Genomic DNA, 23,536 nt, shown 5'->3' with positions numbered 1-23,536 from the left:
CGCATTTGCGATGAAATAATATTCAGTTCCCTTCACCATCAAACGCACAGTGCGGATTTCCACGACTTGGCTGAACACCCAAGCAATGCTCAGATACCCACATCTCTTAATGTAGAGGTGCACTAAACGAGAAAAACACTGGAACGATGGCCACATACTGTGCCGATTAATGCGTTGTTGCGATTACTGGACGCCCAAACAACGTTACTTCGGAACTTCACTGTTACCAATATCTGATCATGTCTGTAATAAAGCGCGCACACTTACAGAGTTGCTTTATTGTGGCTAGACCTTTTTTTTTTTTTCACCTGATGCATCGGCAAAAATAGGAACCACTGGTCATCTTCATCGTCATTTTTTGTCTTGAAGACTCCATAGTAAGTGTATTACATGAGGGCAAGGTAGTAACATAGCAATGGGCGTATAGGATAGATAATGATTACGCGAATATTTTTCGGACAACGTAGTTCCTCTATAACGAAGTTCCCCTGTGTTTTCTTTTCATGGTATGTTGCCTAGCGTCACTGTGGGACGTTCTTTGCGGAAATGCCTATACTATGTCAAGTTCGACGAACAGTGAAATCCGAAACTGAAAGTTTGAGGAAGCCATATTGCTTGCTGTCAATGCACGAAATCATGTGTTTAACAAAAAATTTTGTCGTGTTCCTTAGTAACTTCGTAGACAATTGAAGCTCAAACGGCAAAATTTTTATTCGCCATTTGGGGTGCGTGTCTCTTATTCTACCCGTCCTCATTCTTGCGCGCTGCTTTATAGCAAGATAAATTTTAATCAGAGCTGCATAATCGGGAAATGGTGTTTAAGTTAGGGACGTATGCGAGTATTAAGGTATGATGAATTTTCACTTCAACCAACCATAGCGCACTCTTCCAAAAAAAAGCGAACTGTGCCATTATATGAAACACATTACCGAAGATATTGCGTTTTGTTCCATTTAGCAATGTTCTCTCTAATTTTTAGATGTTACAAGGTAATTGGAACATTGGAAGCTGTGTACTAGAAATTTTGTGTATTAATAATAATACCAGTAATGTGCGTACGCGCACTGGTGTTTATAACATGAGTTAATAGGCCAATGTTTGATTCACCTGTTTCGTCAATACATTCCAGATACCTTGACTGGATGAATGTCATAGGTTACGGCCTTAGAGGATACAGGAACGGCAGAGCTGACATTCATAGTCCTCTCCACCCCAGAACCTTCGACCAACCCGATGTCCGGCAGCTCAATGTGGTAAGCGTGAAACACAATTATTGCGAACACTCTTAAGCGACTAGGCACAGGTATATAAAGGTCGCAATGATGTCTAAATAATTTATAATTTATTTTCGTCGCCTGACTGTGCTATACACTGCTTCTGCAGGCAAAGAGGGTTCACCGAGCGCGCTATTACAAATAAGAGGGTCGCTCAAGAGCGAGCCGGATCTTGTGAGCGGCTCTTTTTAAAGAGCGAGTGAGCGGTCGTTCAGTAAAAATGAGCGGCGGTTCTTTTGGAGAAAGGGAGCCGGTTCTCTCGCGTTCAGAGAGCCGTGCCGATGCGTTCAGTCAGAGCCGGGTCTCCTGCTGGGTGCGACTTCCGCGCCATCTATTAGCGGTACGAGAAAGCAACTGCCCTCCCGCCCTTCCTCGCAAGAGTCGCCTTTACCCCCTCGCCTTCGCCTGAAGAACGAAAGAACCGCCGCTCACTTACTGAACCACCGCTCCCTCGCTCTTCAAAATAGCGGCTCAAAAGATCCGGCTCGCTCCTGAGCGCTCAGGAGCCAGCCGCTCTTTTCGCCTCAGCTCCCTCGCTCTTCAAAAGACCCGGCTCGCTCCTGCGCGTTCAGGAGCGGGCCGCTCTTTTGAAGACTGAGGGAGCCGCGGTTCAGTAAGTGAGCGGCGGTTATTTCGGAGTGAGGAAGCCGGTTCTCTCTCCTTGAATGAGCCGTGCCGAACCGTTCCGTCAGAGCAGGGTTTTTTGCTGGGTTTCGATGTTTTTCGATTTCTGACCGATGAATGGTGGCCAGTGTGGGCCGACTCGCGCTACTGGTACTCGCTTGCAGTGTGTGGTGTGCGCAGCAGTCCCCTTGGTTTTTTGTGCTTCTTATGGTGTGGCACCCGATGCCACCGAGGGGAGAAGAAGTCTAATTGGCAAAGGATGGTACCGTTCGTTGCCTGCTGCTGTTCGAACGATGTCGCACGACTCTCACCGATCGCACATCGTGCGCTAGTCCAATAACACTTCGAAGATGGTCTTCCGTGTCTTTAAAGGGCCCCTAATAACCTCAGATATTTTTGAACGTTTCAAGCAAACGCGCATCGAGTTCAGAATGCCATGACGATCAACGATGCCAAACGCTGCAGCGCTACGCGCTGCGGGAGCGCCACAAAAAAAAAAAAAAAAAAAACAATGCCGTCTCCTCCCCTCGCCTTTCCGGTATCCCCAGCGGTCGTCACGATGTCAGCGGGTGGAGTCTGGTGATGTCAACTGCGGAAACAATGTCCATTGGTTGAACAAGGACCTACGACTTCAGGTTAGTCTGCTAGCAGGCACGCGCGCTTTCTGCTCTTCCTCGTCGTGTTGCTCGTTTGTGCGCCCTTGCGAATCGGTAATTACAGCCCGCAACGCAAGTGCCAAATCGCTCGCGTTCCAACACAGTCGTGCTTAGCGGTCTGATTAGCTGCGCGAACAGAGTGCGACAGTGTTGGCCTTTCCAGACGTGCGCGCAACACAGAGTCTATAGCGGTACGCTTCGCATAAAGGCCCAACCGCATGCACGCGATTTTCGACGACAGCGACAAACGACGGCGACGAGCGACAGATTTTGCCGTCGCGGAGGGCTATCCGTCGCTGTCGCTGGTCGTGTCGCCGGTTTCTGGCCAACCAGAAAATATCGCTTGTCGCCCGGAAGTCAGCGCGACGACATCCGATGAGGACAGTGATTGCACACCAACATGGCAGCATTCAGTCTGCCTGCTTCGATCTGAATGCGCTCTTGCAACTTGCTCTCTGCTGTGACAGCAAAAAATAAATAGTACATTCAGTCATTGCTTCACCTCATCGCTAGCTGAAGACTAAGTATCGGCGCTCTCTTGTTGCTATTATTGAGATCGGTTGTTTTGTTTTGACGCTGTTAGGCCTGAGACGCCACCGAGAGCCGAGAAAGTGTTTTAAGTTTTACTCAACAGATGGTGCCACGGCACCTTACGCAGGCGGCATGGGACGGAGTTCCACTGGGGATGATAAGCATATTTTAGCTAGGTCTAGATAAAACATTGACCTTTTGATAAAATTGAGATTTCTTTACGCGCGCACGATAACATTTATTCGCACAACAATGTAAATCCGTCGCTACTCTTTTTCGCGATGTCGCGTTCATGTGGTTGCTCCACGCCGCGACACGACAGCGCGACAGGGTGTGCCTGTCGCGTCGCTTGTCGCTGTCGCTTGAATATCGCTTGCATGCGGTTGGGCCTTAACACGGGCCGGCACCGCAGCAAAAGCGGGTAGCCGAGGAGCGCTGAGTCCACGTTGCCGGCACGGTAACTCATCGCACGCCGTTTGCCATTCGCGGGCCGCCGTTCGACAGCGGTTCTTGCTCGCGAACGGCGAGATTTCCTTGCCGTACGTAGAGAGGATGAGACCGGGACTAATTGTGCGGCAGATTCACCGCCGCTGATCGCTCAACGGCGCCGATATCGTCGCTAGGCCTTTTCTGGTTCCCTTCAAAGCTAAAACGGACGGCGCTTTGAAATGAAATACCGACGCTCACAAGCCGCAATATTTTCTTATCGTTGCTATCGCTCTTCGCAATACTTGTACACAAAGAAGAATATGCTATTAGCGGCGCCGTCGGCTGCGATGCGAGCACAGCCGAGCCCGTCGTCTCCCGGCTGCAGCTGATGTTTTCGTTGCCGGTGGCGAAGGCGCGCAGGTTCGCGGTCGTTGATTGGGCCATTGATGGTGCAGCGGACGGGGCGCCGGACGAACTGCCGTTTACTTTGGACACCTCTCGCGCGGCAGACGTTATACGGCACTGGCGGACGGTTCGCCGTCGGTATATGTGCCGCTAGCGTGGACGTGACCGGAAGTATGCAGTGTTTTGAGAAGCGCGTTGGCGATGACGTATGTCACGTGACCTTTCGAGAAGCACTCGGCGAGAAGGGGAGACCAGCCGATGAGGAGAGCAGCGAAGGAAAGAGCGAAATGAGCGAGGGCCGTTTTTCGATCATCAAACGCGTGTAACTCCGCTATTACGGCTCCATTTCGAAAAATTCTCGCGGCTACGTGTTCGTTGTAGACTCGTGCACAACTGCAACACCACAACTAAATTTCGACCTCTGGGTGGTTTAGGGGCCCTTTAACGACAAGAGGTGAACGTACAGTTTACGTCCTGGTCTTCATTTGTGCTAATTAGTGTAGTCATGAAAATGCCGCCCATGACATCCACTTCAGTGCATTTTCTGAGCGTGTATCATTAGCACGTCAATGAAACGAGGCCAATGATCTGTTGTGTTGTAATAGAACTTCATTTCTTTTTTTTTTTCTTTTCTTTGTCCTCGTGTATGATGGCATGATCGCCAGTATCGTGCGTGCATTCAAGAGAAAAAAAACGAAAGGTCCGTGCGGCAGTTTTGTGGATCTTTCGTATGATTTTTGTATTGTACTTGAAGAAATGATTTCTGCATTAATTTTGCACGGCTTTACAGCTTACTCATATTATAGTGAACGTACGTATGTGAATAAATGAATAAGGTTGAAACATAATGCACAATCATTTTGTGTTCTTAGTTTGACAAAAGTTGATTTTAAAGTACCCCAAAAACGGACAAGCTTCTGAATGACGATGAAGTTACATTTTTTTTCTGAAAAAAAGTACGTCGCATTCTGCCTGTCACACTATCATAAGCATTTTATCCCCAATATCAGAAAAGAAAGCTTCAATTCACGTTTTTAATAAATGTAAAAATATTCTCTAAACATATCGAAAATACCAATAACACGGTTATTAAATTATGCATATATCGTTTTTCTTGCAAAGGCACATAACTATAGAATATGCATAACACAGGTTACACGTTTAAGTGAACCGGTGAGCCGTTCAATTGAACCGGTTCATTTCAGTGAACTGAGCCGTTCCGAGCCGCTCACTGAAGTGAGCCGTTTTACCCATCTCTACAAATAACGCCAATTTCTCCACTCCCTATGACGTATAGCGAGTATGCCTCATACACGCAACCACATGACTGCTACAGAATAGTTCGTCCATGGCAGTTTACCTTGATTTCCACGGGCTGAACTACGGCATCGTTAAAGGCACCTTCCATGTTACACCGTAATTCACCGAATGGAAGTCTCATCCGCTCGTTTGCCGCACTTTCGGCGAAACATTGTCAGCTCTTACATGTTCTCGCACAGGAACAGGGTCTTCAGGCGCTGCTGGACCGGGGAGCCTCGAGACGGAAGTTGGTACTGGGCGTGGCCTTCTTCGGGCTTGTGTACAGGCTCGCGGTCCCAGAGAACACCACCCTGCACGCGCCTATCGACTTCTTCAAATGGCCGGAAAATGGTGCCTTTCTCAAGAGCAAGACGATAAACGCCTACTTCGAGGTGTGACCCTTATATAGAAATACACTCACGATATCTGTTGTCTATGTACAGATCTCGCAGATTCCTTCGCCTCCCTAAATACTTATTTCAGTCCCGGTTGCGTTTGTGCCTATATCCAAAGCAAAGATTGGAGGACGCTTAAGCTTCGCCTTTAAGAGTGAAACGCGATAGCGTTATCGGGCTCTGTTCGCATCACCTGTTTCTTTATGAGTAGGCTTCACTGCAACACACAACGTGGGAAAACCAGCTTACAAAAACCAAGCATACACTGATCCATTTAAAGTCGGCTTCGCTCTAAACACAAATGCATTGCTGGGAAGACATCTTCACAGGAGCAATTTAAGCCGCTTTATATCAAATTGTGAAGGCTCTAGGACCTGTTTAAAGATGACATTCCTTCCTGGGCTTCCTAAACACGAAAAAAAATCACAGCATATCCACGGGGTGAATGATGATGAGTGGGCGAAGCTCCGGAGGGAATCATCGGATCTCCCGCTTAAGGGGACGCTAGCACAAACGCGTTAGAAACGTGCAGTACTCTCTAGTAAGGGGGAGCGGCCACAGCGTCTTACGCAGCCATTTACACATGCCGGAACGTGCACCGCGTTTGGCGACGCCATCACATGACTGCTGAGAGAGTATACCCCCCGTATTCATAAACGCTCCTCGACTTGAACTTGACTTGCCACCGCCTTGGGCAGCGCGTTCGAAACGCGTTGAAGGTAAGGCGGAGAGGCCACAGCGTCTTACACCAGCTTCTTACACGGGCCGTAACGCGCTAGCACAAACGCGTTAGAAACGCGCTAGAAACGCGGCCTTTCGTTAATGTTGGGTATTTATTGCCATCGTGGTGCGTGTGTCTATGTGCGCTTCGTGGCGTAGTGGGCTAACGCCGCGCGCTCGGAAGCGACGGGTCCCTGGTTCGATTCCGCGCTACGGACACAACTTCGGAATTTTTTTTTCTCATTTTTCTCAGACTGGTTACACACTACTACTACTACGACGGGGACGGAACGGGTGCCGCTATAAGGAGCTTCGCTCCTAAAAAGTGGCCACATATCTGCTTGCTTCTCTTCAGCAGAAGACGACAGTCTTCAGCCGCCCCTGACACGTCACACCCCCTCCTTTCTCCCTTCCCACCCTCACGAGCTTCCCCTCCCTTCTCACTCCTCTCATGATGGATGCAACGGAGGTTTTCCTGAATTCAAATTTCCGGCGTTCGCGCTGCTCTTGCGCCATTTGTTGGTACCTTTTATTACTGTTGACTTAAAGCCGGCTACAGTGCCGCGGCTTCAGTCGGCTCGTTTTTACCGCGTAGCGCCTCTTCGACATCATTTCTAATGCGTTTATTTTTCATTTACTAACGTAAAACAAGTCCTATGTGTATTCTTAATTAAATGAACTCCGCGGATCACGGTTATGTGAATATATTTTGCCTCAAATAGGCCTGTGGCTTCCTTTGCGCTGCGTCTGTTCGACACCATTTCTAACGCGTTGATTTTTCATTTACTAACGTAAAAAGCAGCACTATCTGTATTCTTAATTAAAAGAACACTACATCTCACGGTTATGTACATATATTTTGCCTCAAATAGGCCTGAGGTTTTGTTTGTGCTGTATAATGTTGACGTGTTTGTCAACCGCCCGTCCAAAAACAACCAAGCTACTAGCACTGGTGGCACGGGTCATACACGTCACCATTAATGTATACAGCACAAAGGAAACCTCAGGTCTATTTGACGCAAAATATATGTGCATAACCGTGATCCGCAGCGTTCAGTTAATTAAGAGTGCCTTTCTATATTTAAGAGTATCTTGCCTTCTTGTCGTGTTTTTTCGCGCTGTTTCCCTCTCGAGTACCTATAGGACTGGTTTTTACGTTAGTAAATGAAAAATCAACGCGTTAGAAGTGGTGTCGAAGAGACGCTAAGCGTTAAAAAACATCCACGCATCTCCACGAAGTGAATCACGACGAGTGGGCGAAGCACTGGGGATCGTTCGTGCCGGGTAAGTATCCCGTGACATTGCCCACTCGCGCATGTAAATGAGTGACAATGCGTGTGTACAGTACAATGTTTTATTTGTCATAACTCACATGTCGTGTTGAGTTCTGGAACGAAAGAGTCCTCCAAGTTCTCGACACCTCTTGTATACCTCATTGGATCTACCCGGCGGCAATTGCCGCAAATCGCCGCAAAAGATCGTATCCAGCACTCCAGACGGTTCGACCAGACGTTGAGTAATCTGTCTGAATCGAACGTCGATGCCGTTCAAGTTATCCCCGGACAGCATGCTCACTTCGTCTATAATGACACATTTCATTTTTCGAAAGGCTACACGGAACGTGTCAAGTTCACTGTCATTTAACCTCTCGTCTTTACTTTTGCGCGAGAGTTTGAACGCCAAGTGCACCGCGGTTCCTCCGACGGCCACCACCACTTTTCCCTTGCTGGCGCAAATTACAAACGCGTTGTAGGTACGCGTTGTACGGTTGCGTAACCGTACGCTACACTCATTGCAGGAACCTTGCGAGCTACCAAGGAATCTTTGCACGTCGAGCAAACCATGTACTCATCGTGATCACCACCGGCGAACTCTTGCTGCAGCACTGTCATGGCGTTGCCTCGCGGCTGTTCGTTTCGTATATTGGCGATTTTGGCGAACTCGTTATCAAAGCACAGGAGATCACACACTTTGCAGCTGTTCCCGAAGCTCCGGTCGAGGAAATCACGCTTAAACCGTGCATCGGCGCCTGCCTTCTCCGGAAGGCAACGCGCCTGGCGTTTAGCCGTCGCTTCCCGAGCTCGACGTCATTTGCAGCGAAGCAAGCAGATATGCGGCGAATTTTAGGGGCGAAGCTCCTTAAAGCGGCACCCGTTCGTCCCTCGTCGTAGTAGTAGTGTGTAACCAGTCTGAGAAAAATGAGAAAAAAAATTTCGAAGTTGTGTCCGTAGAGCGGAATCGAACCAGGGACCGCTCCCTTCCGAGCGCACGGCGTTAGCCCACTACGCCACGAAGCGGACATAGACACAAGCACCACGATGGCAATAAATACCCAACATTAACGAAAGGCCGCGTTTCTAGCGCGTTTCTAACGCGTTTGTGCTAGCGCGTTACGGCCCGTGTAAGAAGCTGGTGTAAGACGCTGTGGCCTCTCCACCTTACCTTCAACGCGTTTCGAACGCGCTGCCCAAGGCGGTGGCAAGTCAAGTTCAAGTCGAGGAGCGTTTATGAATACGGGGGGGGGGGGGGGGGGTATACTCTCTCAGCAGTCATGTGATGGCGTCGCCAAACGCGGTGCACGTTCCGGCATGTGTAAATGGCTGCGTAAGACGCTGTGGCCGCTCCCCCTTACTAGAGAGTACTGCTAGCGTCCCCTTAAGCGGGAGATCCGATGATTCCCTCCGGAGCTTCGCCCACTCATCATCATTCACCCCGTGGATATGCTGTGATTTTTTTTATTATTCTACGAATTGTTTGCTGTGGCCCCGAGGCACGCGCGCGTCTAAACTTTAGAATGACTCCGCTTTCAACATTCCCCTCAATGTTGTATGGAACCAAAGTACAGCGGACCACCATCAGATTTTGAGGACGCTTAAGCTTCGCCTTTAAGTCTGGAACGCGATAGCGTTCAAAGATCCCTGGCTATTTGTGTGGCTTTTTTCTCGCATATTCAAATTACAATCCGACGCTATCATGCCTGTAGGTTGTGGTTAAGTCATACTTTACGATGTTCTGACGGATTGTACTTTGAGAATTTCAATTTTTGTTCACTAACGCCTTGCGCCACACGGAGGGCCTGGGTCGGCCTGTTATGATATGGTTCGGCATGATTCTTTCTGCCAGGCGCCGATGCTTAACGCCCACGGCGGAGCCGACACCGACGCCGGATTTTCTGCGACACGAGCCCCTAACGCTATCGCGTTGAAATCTGCACTATGTACACGTACGTCACGAAAGCCCTTCAACGACGTAAATAAAAGGTTCACTGCGCTTGCTCGGTTTAAGCCAGAGAATGTGGCGCTGACGTGCAGGCGTCGCAACTACTGCGCGACAGCCCGAAAGTTTAAGGCAAAGAAAAACACAATTTGCTGGTGGCATTGTCTAAGCATAAAACCGCATTTAGCGAGTCCAAATACAAGTAACGTAGAGTTATTGTTTTCGCGTTCAGAAAGCAATATCACACTAACTGTTTATTGAACGCAAAAATGCTTCCCACTTGGCCCTTGACGGTGTGATCCTGCCACCAGCCCGGACATAGAGGACAGCAGTCATGGCCAGAAGAAAATAAACATAATTAATTTCCCGTAGCTGCACATTAAGCACTTACGCCATGTAATAGAGGGCTCCGGATTAATTGTGCCCTTCTGGTATCTTTGACGTGTATCTAAGCATACACGAGAAAGCATTCAGTTGAACGGTTTTACGTCTCCATGAGAATTGGATCGCCGTTGCCGAAATTTGAACTGACGCAAGTGAATCCACCAGCTGCCGCTAGTGTATTAGGCTACTGCATTTTCCCGCCGGAAACGACAACTGCAAGAACTGCGACATCTCCGACGCCCGTGTTGGGCTATTCGTTAAGTGAAGCTTATCTGGAAACTTTTCATTTAAATTCTAGGCAAAGCGACACAACATACGTTCAATCGTATTCCATTTCCTATTTATGTATTGATAGAACCCCTTCAGCTTAAACGCCACCATGAATTCACAAGGCCTCAGGGAGGGATGTCGTTGCAGAGAAGACTTGTAGGCTGATGCGACGTTTCGCTGGTTGTGAAAAAAGCATGATAAGCACAGAGGCACGTACAAAAAAGTATTAAAGATTGCAAGTAGTGTTTTATTTTCATGTTTTTGTTGGCGACCCTATAAACCATTTGTGAGTAAGCGCCCGTGCAGTCTTGGCCTCTGCTTTCTCCGCGTTTCTGTGCGGCTTCAATGCGAAGCTAAAGTGAAGCGGTTAATGGAATGTTATCAAACTGTTCACCTTCCCCAACGTGCTTTGCATCAATTCGATTTCGGGCATGCTTGCCAAATGATCAAGACGTATAGACACCCCCCACGTGACCCACGTGATCGACGTGACCGCGGATCGCACTGTCTCTAAAATGTGCCCACTTGGCCATTTTCAGGATCAGCCCAGTTTACTTTTGTCCCGTGTCCGAGGCCGGTCTCCTTTGTTCGGCAAAAAGACGACTCAGCAGACGCGCCTAAAGCCCTGGAAAAATAAGGCATAGAAAGCGTATATTTGCTGCCGTGGAGATATACCGTTTGTTCTTTGATTGCTTAACTCCGTAGAGCCGGCAACTGGCAGGGGTTGTACAGATGGGGCCACAAATAAACCAGTTGGTCATATAAGCGCTGTCCTGAGTGTGAAGCAAGACAGCAGTAGCAAAGCCACAGTCGGCCCGGTAGGCCTCACACACGCAGCTCTACGTTCAAAGTTGTTCGCCCGAATAAAACGGCGACGTAATTTATCCGTTTATCCACAGTGCATTTATCCGTGCCGGGGATCATATCGGTCTAATCGCCAACTTACATTTCAGATTTGCATGAAATTAAGGTCCGGCAGATGGAACCGCAGCTTCGACGCACAAGGAATGTGTCCGTATGCAAGTAACGGCCGGGACTGGGTGGGATACGAAGACGCAGAAAGCATCTCCAAGAAGGTAACACAGAGTTGAACGTTTATGGTGCTTGCTGTTGAGCGCGTGTGGCTTCTGGGCGTGTACCCACGCGTGTCTACAAGGGTAAATCTCTTGTGGCCGCATGCTTTGGTCATCGTGTTTCTGTTTGGGTGCGCGCAAGGGTGGATGTGTTTATAGAGCTGAAGTTATAGAGTAACGCCCTTAAGAACTTTCACATCGGGTTTTCTGCAATGAAGTAAATACGAAACGCTAAAATAATCTTATTACGCAACCGCAAAATGGATGGTAAAGGCATCTGCTGCATTTTAAATACAAAGTAATCTACAGTGAACTTATTAGCGAAAATAGTCTAAAATGCGCATTTTTTTTAATTACAAAATTTTAACTCCGGTGTGAAAACCCAATTTCGTCACATTAATTTACTTGCTTACTAGAGCGTTTAAGAAGGACGACATCGGTGTAGATACGCATCTCTTTAGAACATACAGCAGCCATGGTTTTAAAACAGCACTTGTGTACAACTCGTGTGACAGTAGCAGCTATTTCAGGCAAGATGTCAAGTGAAATCCTTTTTGTCGCACATCAATTGTAACCTCAGTTTCAATATATGCTGTTTTTTATTCTGGTCACAGCTAATGAACATTATCGTTCACTCTCTTTTTGTTGCTGTTTTTCATCGAGCTCTTCGAAAAAATATTAAGGCCCTAAACAAAGCATTTATTCCCACCAGTCACTATAGGCAAAGTTTTGTGCTCTCCACAAAGTTTTCCTTCCTGGAAACCTGCACGTGTGCACGCAGTTTCGCACGAGTTCGAGGGCACTTGCGTCACTCACTCCTGGTTTTCTATATACCTGATATTTTATGACAATTTTCTTGCTCTTTCTTACGCCTAACATTTGCTTTTTGGCTGTTGTGTCTTGTTTCTTTCTTTTTTTCAGGTTGAATTTGTCAGAAAGGAAGGCTACGCCGGCATAATGGTATCACGTTGTGACATGGACGATTTTCGTGGAGTATGCGGAACGCCTAATATACTGCTGCAAACAATCAATGATGCCATACCCAGGCTGACGAACGTTATCTTGAGTGGGTAAAATGCTATATGAAGGTCGAGTCAGTTTCAAAGTTTCAAAGTTTCAATGTTTATTTGTCAATACAGCATATACATACAAAAATTCTGACCTGCCTAAGCATGTTGTGCTTGTTGGCTGGTCAGGCAGCAGGTGGAGAGTCTTCTAAAAAAATAACTTCATATACATGCATTTCATGTTATACACGACATTGCCAATAAATTTGACAGCGCAAAATAACACATACAAAACAAGTAAAGCTATACGCAAGGCAATAAATTTACGCACCAATGTCTTAAACAAGTCATCATCTTTCTCTTGTTGCTTGCAAGACATAGATCATCAGGAATTTCATTAAACATAGCTGGTACATAGTAATTGCGCATCTTTTTACCATAATTACTATAGACCCGTGGTTTAACAAAAAGTTCTGTTTTCCTCAATGTAACATCTTTTTTTACAGGAGTTTTATATTCATTTGAATAATAATACCGCGTCAACACAACAAAATAAAACAGCTCACGAATCTGTAGGATACCTAACTCATCGTATTTCTCTTTCAGGTCAACTGAGTGTAATTTGGTACCGTAAGATATGCTGTTCACAATTCGTTTTAGTTTTAGCAATAAACAGGCCGCAGTTTGCATTTCAGTCTACAGATGGAAAAGTCGCAAATGTTAACATTGTTCTTAATAACTGCAAGATAAGCGCTATAAACGAATGGGAAGCATTTCACAGTATGATGATGTATTGGTGCTCTCAACAGGTGAATCTACAGCCTCTATTGCCTATAGCAATAGTTCCGGCCAAGTCTATCATTTGAACTTCTTAAGGGTAAACATGCTACCGAGTCACATGTGGTGTGAGCGTATTTCGGGGTCACCAACGCTATTAAGCAAGATGGACAAGTTGGGGAGACGGAGAAAAGGTATACGGTGCCCCCCCCCCCCTCACTAAGTCAAGTCTTACTATATCAAACCAATTACGCTGAAAAACTAGCCGTACAAATACCATTGCTACAAGACAGCAGTATTATCGGTGCCCACAGCTGAAGAATGGAAATAAAGTATAGAAGAGCAGCACCGGTTTCATCGTTCGGCCAATGCAGTAGTAGCAAACTTAATTTTGACAGAGATGAGGTTTAGGGAGGAGGAAAGTGGGAGCGCCCGTCCTCTTCTTCCTCAGGCGGCGGCCAGGGCTTGCGCTTTGGCGGCATCTTCGGCCATCTGGACGACCAGGAGTTCGAGATCCGGGTCTGAGCTGAGCAGTGCAGTCTCCCACTGCTCTAGCGTGGACACAGCAAGAATAAAATTTCCTCCTCCAATCCGCCCTGTAAAAGTAGATGTACACCGAAGCAGTGGCCGACGTTATACACGCGCCACCTCCACAAGGCGTCGCACCGTCGAGGTCAATGTAGCGTCCACGACCTCGTTCGCGCACTTTCCGTTGGGGCTTCGACGCCGCGACGTCCATACGCTTGTGCGTAACCAGCGTTCAGGAAGTGAACGTCACTGTAAGTTTTTAACACACTTTGCCCCGATTTCGATTGCCGTCGCAGCCCACTCTGCACGACCGATGCAACGGACAGATGGCCACTCATCAAGGACAGATACTCGAGTGCACAAGTTCGTCACGCGTGCAAGTTGGTGCGTCGGAGTGCAGCATATTTACTCATTCTAGTGGACTATCGGCATGGCGCAAGTGCGTTATTGAACCAATTCAATTTCTCAAGGTAAAGTGCGTCGCAAAATTTGTAAATTACGGCTTACACAAAACCTGCTGACTTGATAGCATCGGACTGCAATTTGAACCTACGAGAAAACATAATTCTGTCACGCGAAAACTCAAAAGTACCCTTGCTCTGGAAACGAAAACTTTTATGTGTCGACGCGACGGTGTACACGCGCCGAAGCGGAACATCTGCCAGGGTAGCCATACACAGATTCGCTGAGCAAAATTTAACGCGCACCTCATAATCTAAAATGTTATTTACTATGACATATTATATAAACACCGTTGAAATCGAACGGAAAATGAGCGTCTATAAAAAAAAGCATCAAAGAGAACGATTGAATGTCAGGAAAACTGAGTTCTGTGCGATTAAACATGAAACGATATTTCATTCGTGCTCAAATAAAGTCGATATACCGTAAGTATATGTCATTTCACGTTCGCTCGTTACTCGGTCACGTTTCCGATACAAAGAAAAAAAGACCAAACGATGACACGGCAAGGCGTCCTACCGCAAAGTTTTTTCTAGCCTATAGCGGCTGAATCACCGTTCTCACTGCTACTTTTTTATTTATTTTTATTCTAGTGACGTCAACTTCCCAACAGATTGCAAGGTCAAGCGACAAACTTACCAGTTTCTTAAAATGAAGGACCCATTAAGGAATTCTTATTTGTACTTCAGCGTACTTATAGGATCCTGAGACGTCAAAGCCGATAAGAACATGCAAAAAAAAAAGAACAGCACGCACAAAATTAATTAAATTTTTCTTGCGATGAAGTTTCGCAAGCAGCGAAAATCGCTGGCATGACGCCACGTGACGTAATCAGGGGGCCGGTCCGCTTAGCATCGAAGACGGACGCAGCATCAGCGGCGCAGCTCGGCGCAGACCTACGAGCCGAGGCCGAGAGCTGCCTTGAGCGAGTGGTAACAACTAGCGCGGTTGAGCTGGCAATCTCCTCTTTGTAGCGTATACGCATGTGTACGGAAAGCTTAAGGGCGTGCGTCGAGCCAGTATTTCACGGGTGTTGAACAAGTACCGTTTGTAGACTGAGCTGTCGACGTCGTTCTGTCTTCGGCGAGACGGTTCGCAGCCTCGTTTCTGCTTGCGGAAGATAGCGGATGAAGAGCGACGCGCGTGTCCACACTCCTTTCTTTTTTTTTTTTTAGTACTCCCTTTTCTTTCATCGGCTAGCTCGTGCCGTCGCTGCGGGACTGTCGCTTGCAAAATTCACCGAGTGTTTTCATCTTTCTGCTGACATGCAAAGGATAAAAAAAAATAATTTTGAGGACGCTTAAGCTTCGCCTTTAGGAGTAAACGCGATATAGCGTTATCGGGACCCGTTCGCATCGCATCGTTCGCATTCGGCATGTAGGCTTCATTCACTGCAACACAGAACGTGGGAAAGCCAGCTTAGAAAGACAAAGCTTACACCAATCCCCTTAAAGTTGGCTTCACTTTTAAACACAAATGCATTACTGGGAAGACGTTCTTCCAGGGGCAATATATGTCGTCTTATGTTAAAATGTTAACACCCTAGGACCCTTTTTTTTCATTTTTTATTTATTATTCGCGATTGCCCCGACGCGCGGGCATGTCCAAAACGTATTTGGCAGGCGAATTCCCAAGTTCACCTGCCGTAACGAGCTTGCATGTAGGCTCCTTCACCTGGTGATGATGATGATTTATTGGCATCCCCTTTGAAACGGAGCGGCAACAAATAGTCACCTAGCCTGCTTGATTTAATCGGGTATACTATACATGTTCTTTATCTAGCATTTTTGTATACCTCTCAATATTTTTTTTTCAAAAACTTACCTTTTACCGCTACCTATGAATTCAAGAGATTAGGTCGTATCCATCTTTTTCCAGCTTTTTTTTCCACCAGTATTCTAATCGTCTCTTCCTTATCTCTACAGCTGCTCTGTTGATGTTTCTATCCGCTTTAAACCCAAGCGCTTCTGGGAGTTGCACGTTACCTACGGTTCTCGCTGGGTGGATCCCGTCGCATTCCATTAGGATGTGCTGAGCGGTCTCTGGATCTTTAATGCAGCATACACATGCCTCATCTAGTTCCGAATATTTCTTCCGGTATGTTTTGGTCCTTAGGCAACCGGCTCGAGCCTCAAATAGCAAGGCACTGCCCTTTGTGTTATCGTACAGATTTTCCCTTCTAATTTCTTTCTTCTCATTCCTGTAAATCTCCATTGTCCTTTTTGTTTCCATTCTTTGCATCCAATTAACGGTCTCTATTTCTCTCACTTTCTTTCTGATGACTCCTGGTTGTTTATTTACAGTTTCGATTATCATGTACTTGGTTGCCAACTTCATTGACCTCTTCCTCCATTTTGTGTCCACGCTTTTCATGTAGAGATACGTCATGCACTTTAGCCGCCCATTTATTTTCATCCATGTTCCTGAGCCTTTCTTCAAAACTAATTTTGCTCTGTGCTTCTCTGACTTCAAAAGAGGCCCAACCCATGTCACCCTGCACTGCCTCATTTGTGGTATTACCGTGGGCTGCCAAAGCCAACCGGCCTACTGATCTTTGGTTAACTTCCAAACACGACAAGATATCCGATTTTAAGCATATAATGGCATTTGCGAATGTTAGCGCTGGCACCATTACTCCTTTCCAGATTCTTATTGTGGCCCCACGGTGCTCTGTGTTTCATTATTGCTGCATTCCGCTTCCCCTTTATTTTCAGATTATCTGGTGGTTGCTTGAGGAATTCTTTCCTTCGTTTATGTGTCCGCCGAGGTACTTATATTGCTTCACTTTGGGTACTACTTGCTGTGGAAGTGACACCACAGAGTTACTCGTCTCTTCATTAAAGACCATAATTACCGATTTCTCTGTGCTAAACTTAAGGCCTTGATTTGTCGCTGCATTCCGACAGATATTTGCAAGTAACTGTCATCATCATCATCATCAGCCTATATTTATATCCACTGCAGGACGAAGGCCTCTCCCTGCGATCTCCAATTACCCCTGTCTTGCGCTAGCGTATTCCAACTTGCGCCTGCGAATTTCCTAACCTCGTCATCCCACCTGACTTTCTGCCGTCCTCGACTGCGCTTCCCTTCTCTTGGTATCCATTCTGTAACCCTAATGGTCCACCGGTTATCCATCCTACGCATTACATGGCCTGCCCAGCTCCATTTCTTCCGCTTAATGTCAACTAGAATATCGTCTACCCCCGTTTGTTCTCTGATCCACACCGCTCTCTTCCTGTCTCTTAACGTTACTCCTAAGATTTTTCGTTCCATTGCTCTTTGTGCGGTCCTTAACTTGTTCTCGAGCTTCTTTGTTAACCTCCAAGTTTCTGCCCCGTATGTTAGCACCGGTAGAATGCAATGATTGTACACTTTTCTTTTCAACGACAGCGGTAAGCTCCCAGTCAAGATTTGGCAATGCCTGCCGTATGCACTCCAACCCAATTTTATTCTTCTGTAAATTTCTTTCTCATGATCACGGTCCCCTGTGAGTAATTGACCTAGATAAACATATTCCTTTACAGATTCTAGAGGCTGACGGGCGATCCTGAATTCTTGTTCCCTTGCCAGGCTATTGAACATTATCTTTGTCTTCTGCATATTCATCTTCAACCCAATTCTTGCACTTTCTCGATGAAGGTCCTCAATCATTTGTTGTAATTTCTCTCCACTGTTGCTCAATAGGACAATATCATCTGCAAACCGAAGGTTGCTGAGATATTCTCCATCGATCCTCACTCCTAATCCTTCCCAGTCTAAGAGCTTGAATACTTCTTCTAAGCATGCAGTGAATAGCATTGGAGAGATTGTGTTTCCTTGCCTGACCCCTTTCTTGATAGGTATCTTTCTACTTTTCTTGTGGAGAACCAAGGTAGCTGTGGAATCCTTGTAGATATTTGCCAAGATATTCACGTATGCCTCCTCCACTCCTTGATTACGCAATGCCTCTATGACTGCTGATATCTCTACTGAATCGAATGCCTTTTTATAATCTATGAAAGCCATATAGAGAGGTTGATTGTACTCCGCAGATTTCTCGATTACCTGATTGATGGCATGGATATGGTCCATCGTAGAATACCCCTTCCTGAAGCCAGCCTGTTCTCTTGGTTGACTGAAGTCAAGTGTTGTCCTGATTCTATTGGAAATTATCTTGGTGAATATTTTATACAATACTGAAAGCAAGCTAATGGGTCTGTAATTCTTCAATTCTTTAACGTCTCCCTTCTTATGGATAAGTATAATGTTGGCGTTCTTCCAGCACTCTGGTACACTTGAAGTTGTGAGGCATTGCGTATAAAGGGCCGCAAGCTTTTCAAGCATGATATCTCCTCCATCTTTGATTAAATCTACTGTTATTCCATCTTCTCCAGGCGCTTTTCCCCTGGTCATATCTTTCAAGGCCCTTCTAACTTCATCGCTAGTTATAGAAGGAGCTTCTGTATCCGGTTCATCACTATTTCGAATAGAAGAAGCTTGGCTGTTTTGGCTACTGTACAGGTCAGTATAGAATTCTTCAGCTGCTTTTACTATGTCATCGAAATTGCTGATGATGTCACCATGCTTATCTTTCAGTGCATACATCTTGCCTTGTCCTATGCCTAGTTTTCTTCTTACTGATTTCATGCTGCGTCCATATTTTACGGCTTCCTCAATTTTTCCCACGTTATAATTTCGAATATCCCTTACTTTCTTCTTGTTGATCAGTTTTGACAGTTCAGCGAATTCTATCTGATCTCTTGAGTTGGACACTTTCATGTTTTGTCGTTTCTTTATTAGGTCCTTTGTTTCTTGGGAGAGCTTCCCTACAGGTTGCTTTGGTGCCTTACCTCCCACTTCAATTGCTGCTTCTGAGTTCAGCCTAGTTACGGTTTCATTCATTAGCTCTATGTTATCTTCATCTTCCTGTTCTAAAGCTGCATATTTGTTTGCGAGCACCAGCCTGAATTGGTCTGCTTTTACCCTTACTGCCTCTAGGTTGGCCTGTTTCCTCTTGACTAATTTCACTCTCTCTCTCTCTTCAAATTGAGAGAAATCCTAGACCTCACTAACCTATGGTCACTGCAATTAACCTTACCTAACACTTCTACATCCTGCACTATGCTTGGATCGGCAGAGAGTATGAAATCTATTTCTTTCCTTGTTTCTCCATTAGGGCTTTTCCAGGTCCACTTCCTGTTGCTGCGCTTCCTGAAGAAGGTATTCATTATTCGGAGCCTATTCCTTTCCGCGAATTCTACTAACATCTCTCCTCTTGCATTCCTAGAATCGATGCCGTAGTTGCCAATTGCTTGCTCACCAACCTGCTTTTTCCCCACTTTTGCATTGAAGTCGCCCATGACTAAAGTATACTGAGTTTGCACCTTTCTCATTGCTAGTTCAACATCTTCATAAAACTGTTCTATTTCTTCATCATCGTGACTAGAGGTGACTCCGACAATTAACCCATGGCCCTCAGTTCCCAGTGGCTGCGGAGCACCTGACCAAGGCGGCGGTCAGACCTGCTACGCGGCAGAGGGTGCTAAGAATCTCTGGGTCAAGGCAGGCCGCCAATGGAAACTGAACCTGGCAACGTTCAACACGCGCACCCTCTCGAGTGAGGCTAGCTTAGCAGCACTATTTAAGGAATTATCCGGCATTGCCTGGGATATTATTGGCCTTAGTGAGGTTAGAAGAACTGGTGAGGCTTACACAGTACTGACTAACGGCCACGTCCTCTGCTACAGAGGTCTTCCAGATAAGAAGGAATCCGGGGTAGGATTTCTAGTGCATAACAACGTAGCGGGCAACATTGATGAATTCTACAGCATTAATGAAAGGGTAGCAGTCATCGTAATAAAGCTGAATAGGAGGTACAAAATGAAGGTAGTACAAGCCTATGCCCCAAGTAACTGTAAATCTTTTTTATTGTCCGCTAGTAGCACAATGTCGTCTGCGTACATCAGTCCAGGGACCTTCTGTTGACCCATTTGTCCATTACGCATGTAGGGTAAATCAAAACCTATTTCGCTGTTTTCCAGTCGTCTTTCTATCATCATCATCATCATCATCATCATCATCAGCCTATATTTTATGTCCACTGCAGGATGAAGGCCTCTCCCTGCGATCTCCAATTACCCCTGTCTTGCGCTAGCGTATTCCAACTTGCGCCTGCAAATTTCCTAACTTCATCTCCTTTCTATACCCTTGACGTAAAGCGTGAACAACAATGGTGACAGAGGGCATCCTTGCTTCAATCCTTGATGAATTCCCACCGTTTCATTTCCTTTTCGACCTTCCCATACCACTTGTACTTGGTTGTTTCTGTATATCTCCCTCAGCAGCTCCACGAAATCGTCATCTATACCTTCGTATTGAAGGATATCCCACAACAATTCCCTGTCTACGTTGTCATAAGCTCCTTTAATATCTAAAAATGCTATCCGAAAAGGTCTTTTCTGAGCTACTGAAAGGTCTATGCAGTGAGTTAGTGCAAACATATTATCCACTAAGCGTCTGCCTGGCCTGAACCCATTCTGTAGTTCCCCCAATACATCGTTTTTCTCCACCCACTTCGACAATTCTAATTTTATGTCTTGCATTTCCATTCTATATATCACCGACGTTACTCTGACTGGCCTGTACGAGATCGTCTTATCCTTATCTCATTTGCCTTTGTAGATGAGATTCATCTTGCTTTCACGCCATCCAACGGGAATTTTCTTTGTTCTAATTACTAGCTCTATAGCATTAGTCAGCAGGGCCTTGCTTTTTGGACCGAGGTTTTTGATTAGCTGTATTGGGATTTCATCGGGTCCTGCTGCCGTGTTGTTAGGGACATTTTCTGCTGCCTTTTTCCAATAAAAGCTTTCAATGCTAAATTTTGATCTCTCTGGTCTCTCTGCTGTTGCTGGATCTGTTGTCTGAACTACGCTTTTTCTCGTGCCGAAGTTATCCCTAATAAGGTCTGTGATGTACCGCAGCGCACCGTCTCCTTCGTAGATGTTACTATCTTCATCCCTTATAGCCATTTGCGAGTTTTTAGTTGGAGCTCCGAGTGCTTTTATATGGTTCCAGAACTTTTTGGAGCGCCTTTGTCTCTTTTGTGAACGTTTTGTACCCACCGTTCACTTGCGCATTTAACCTTCTCTTGCACGAGCTCACTCGCAATCCTTTTCTTTTCTCCGTATGTATTCCATCTAAGGAGCACCTCTTCTTGTTGGAATCACAACTTTTTGGCTTCTCGATGAGCCCTAGATGCCTCTTTACGCTCTTCTATAGCTTGTTTAATTTCCTTGTTCTACTACTTACGGTGGTTTCCTCTTTCCAATCCAACAATTGTTTTGCCGTGTCCGCCTTATTTCATGCTGCATAACGTCCACCAGTTCCTTATATTCCCAGACTGCTGTAGGAAAAGCCTAAATTTTCTTCTCTATGTTGTTTGCGATCGCTGTTATTTGCTCGTGATTCATTTTTAAAATCAATTCTTCATAACCTAACCTGCCGAGGATGCAAGCGCCATCTGGATAGCACTTGCGCAAGTATATTACCCGAGCGCACCGGGTTAGGATGGTAGAAATGCTGGCAAAAGAGGTTTGTGTTTGTGTTTCCTCGTAACACACTTAGGTTTTGTCGTACATTGAAATAAGTCCGACGCCACCATGTCTGTAGGTTGTGCTTAAGTTCTACTTTACCATTTTAGATGCGAGAGCATCTTATGCTCGGGGCAGTGTCCGTTCTGCGGCGTCCGCACCCATACTGTGCATGCGCAACTCTCCCTCATTCTCCTGTCCTACGCAGGTGTGCGCTCTCCTCGTCCCCTCTCCCCCTCTCCGCCACAGGTGCAGTGCAGCAAATCATTGCATATAACTCTCTCTCTCTCTCTCTCTAAGGGTGCGCCGGTAGGCGGTGCAAGTGTCGCGGCGCGTATTAAGCGCGCGTTCGCTGCTTCCGTTATGGTGGCTAGAAGGGGAGGTGGGAGCAACGCAGCCGTCGGAGAGCGCGGCGCGTGTTGCAGTGATTCATGATGCCCAGTGGTGGCGCGCGCGTCGACGCTTAGATAGGGTGCCTCGATGCCAGCGCCGCCGTTCAGGTTGGAGACAACCACGCTGGTGCCGCCATATTGAATCACACAAGCTCAGACTCGGCTACGCTTGCGTTCATAGTGTTACCCGCGGCGCGCTTCCAAGTGCGTTGCCTTGATTAGTATTTTTTATCGGTATCTCATTGGCACATCTTCATAACCAATAGCCGTTAACTCTTCGAGGGTCGAAGACGTAAATGTATGACACTGGGAACATGTCCCAAGTTGCCTAATTCAATCAAATTTAATATGCTGTGTGTATGTTTGAAAGACGCCTCTTTTTTTTAGCGCTTCGTTGCTCGGTAAATAAGGTTTGCCACCTCCTGTGTATGGAAGTTGTTTTAATTTTTTGCTGTTGTATTTTGGTATACACGTTACGCCTCCTTTACCATAGTCAGCCACTCGCGCATGGCGGTTAGTTTCACTTGCGCTGTGCGTGCTCTTTGCGTTCGTTGCAATTATTTGACGATATCCACGTGCAGTCTTCTTTTTTTTTTGCCCACAAAACTGTGTGCTGACAGGACTAAGCTGGTGTAAAATAACTTCGATGTGAAAATAACGTTAATTAGTGCTGTCGATAAACAAGTAACATAACTTGTCAGTGTCAATCTTGCGTATAGTACACGCAATAAACCAAGCGATGCACAAAATACATTTATTTGGTAATGTCTAGCACAGTCAATCATGAAAGAGATATGTACATGAAACATTATATGCACTGCGCGGTGCCTGAAGGTTATGTTGAAAGACGAGATAAAAAATTCGCAAGGTAGGCCGACAGACACGTACAATGCGGGATAGGTAGTTTTTTTTTATTCATTAGGTGGGGGGCATTTCAAGTGAGTACATCAACCTTATTACAAACATTATAAATAGAAAACAAGAATACTAACAAGCAAACACAACCGCGGGTAATATTAATCAAGATATCTAGCCAGAATACATCAGCCGCCATCGAATACATCACATCAGCCAAACACATTGATGGCGAGTACAGAACATTTTATTAAATAACCAGTAGTACACTGATGTTAACTACATTGAAAAAATAAACAACACTGCATACATATCGCGTACAAAAACCTTAAATGAAATTAACACAGTCAAGTACACATTAGCAATGTTTTTCGCTTCGAAAACAGTCCATGATGTAGAGAGATGCAACAGGCCTTTCTCCTGCAGTGGACTCAAACATGCTGATGGCGACGATAATGTACAGTGTGGTGTAACCTGCAAAGCAAGTCACTTTAAGGCAAGTTGACGCCAGCCACAGTCTTACTCCCATAACCATCGTCTCAATCATCAGGCTCGTTTAGGTAGCGCAGGTAGATAGGCAGTCGCATGACGACAAAATGGCGCATCAATTTTCGCATTACGCTTGGGTGGTCAATGCACTGTCGATTTCTCTCGTACTGGTCCTC

At 46.1% G+C, this 23,536-nt stretch overlaps 1 protein-coding gene across 1 annotated transcript in view; it reads left to right on the top strand.

The window, feature by feature from the left end:
* LOC119459049 (endochitinase) overlaps positions 1 to 13,585 on the top strand; it is a 177,606-nt gene extending 164,021 nt beyond the window's left edge. The window contains exons 5-7 of the mRNA XM_049671566.1: positions 11,157 to 11,279; positions 12,198 to 12,342; positions 13,512 to 13,585. Coding sequence (XP_049527523.1) covers positions 11,157 to 11,279; positions 12,198 to 12,342; positions 13,512 to 13,585 — 342 coding nt within the window. The remainder of the gene's footprint in view (positions 1 to 11,156; positions 11,280 to 12,197; positions 12,343 to 13,511) is intronic.
* Positions 13,586 to 23,536: the final 9,951 nt, after the last annotated feature.

The sequence above is a fragment of the Dermacentor silvarum genome, chromosome 7 (assembly GCF_013339745.2).
Source record: "Dermacentor silvarum isolate Dsil-2018 chromosome 7, BIME_Dsil_1.4, whole genome shotgun sequence".
Lineage (NCBI taxonomy): Eukaryota > Metazoa > Arthropoda > Arachnida > Ixodida > Ixodidae > Dermacentor > Dermacentor silvarum.
This window is presented reverse-complemented; position numbering and strand designations above follow the sequence as displayed.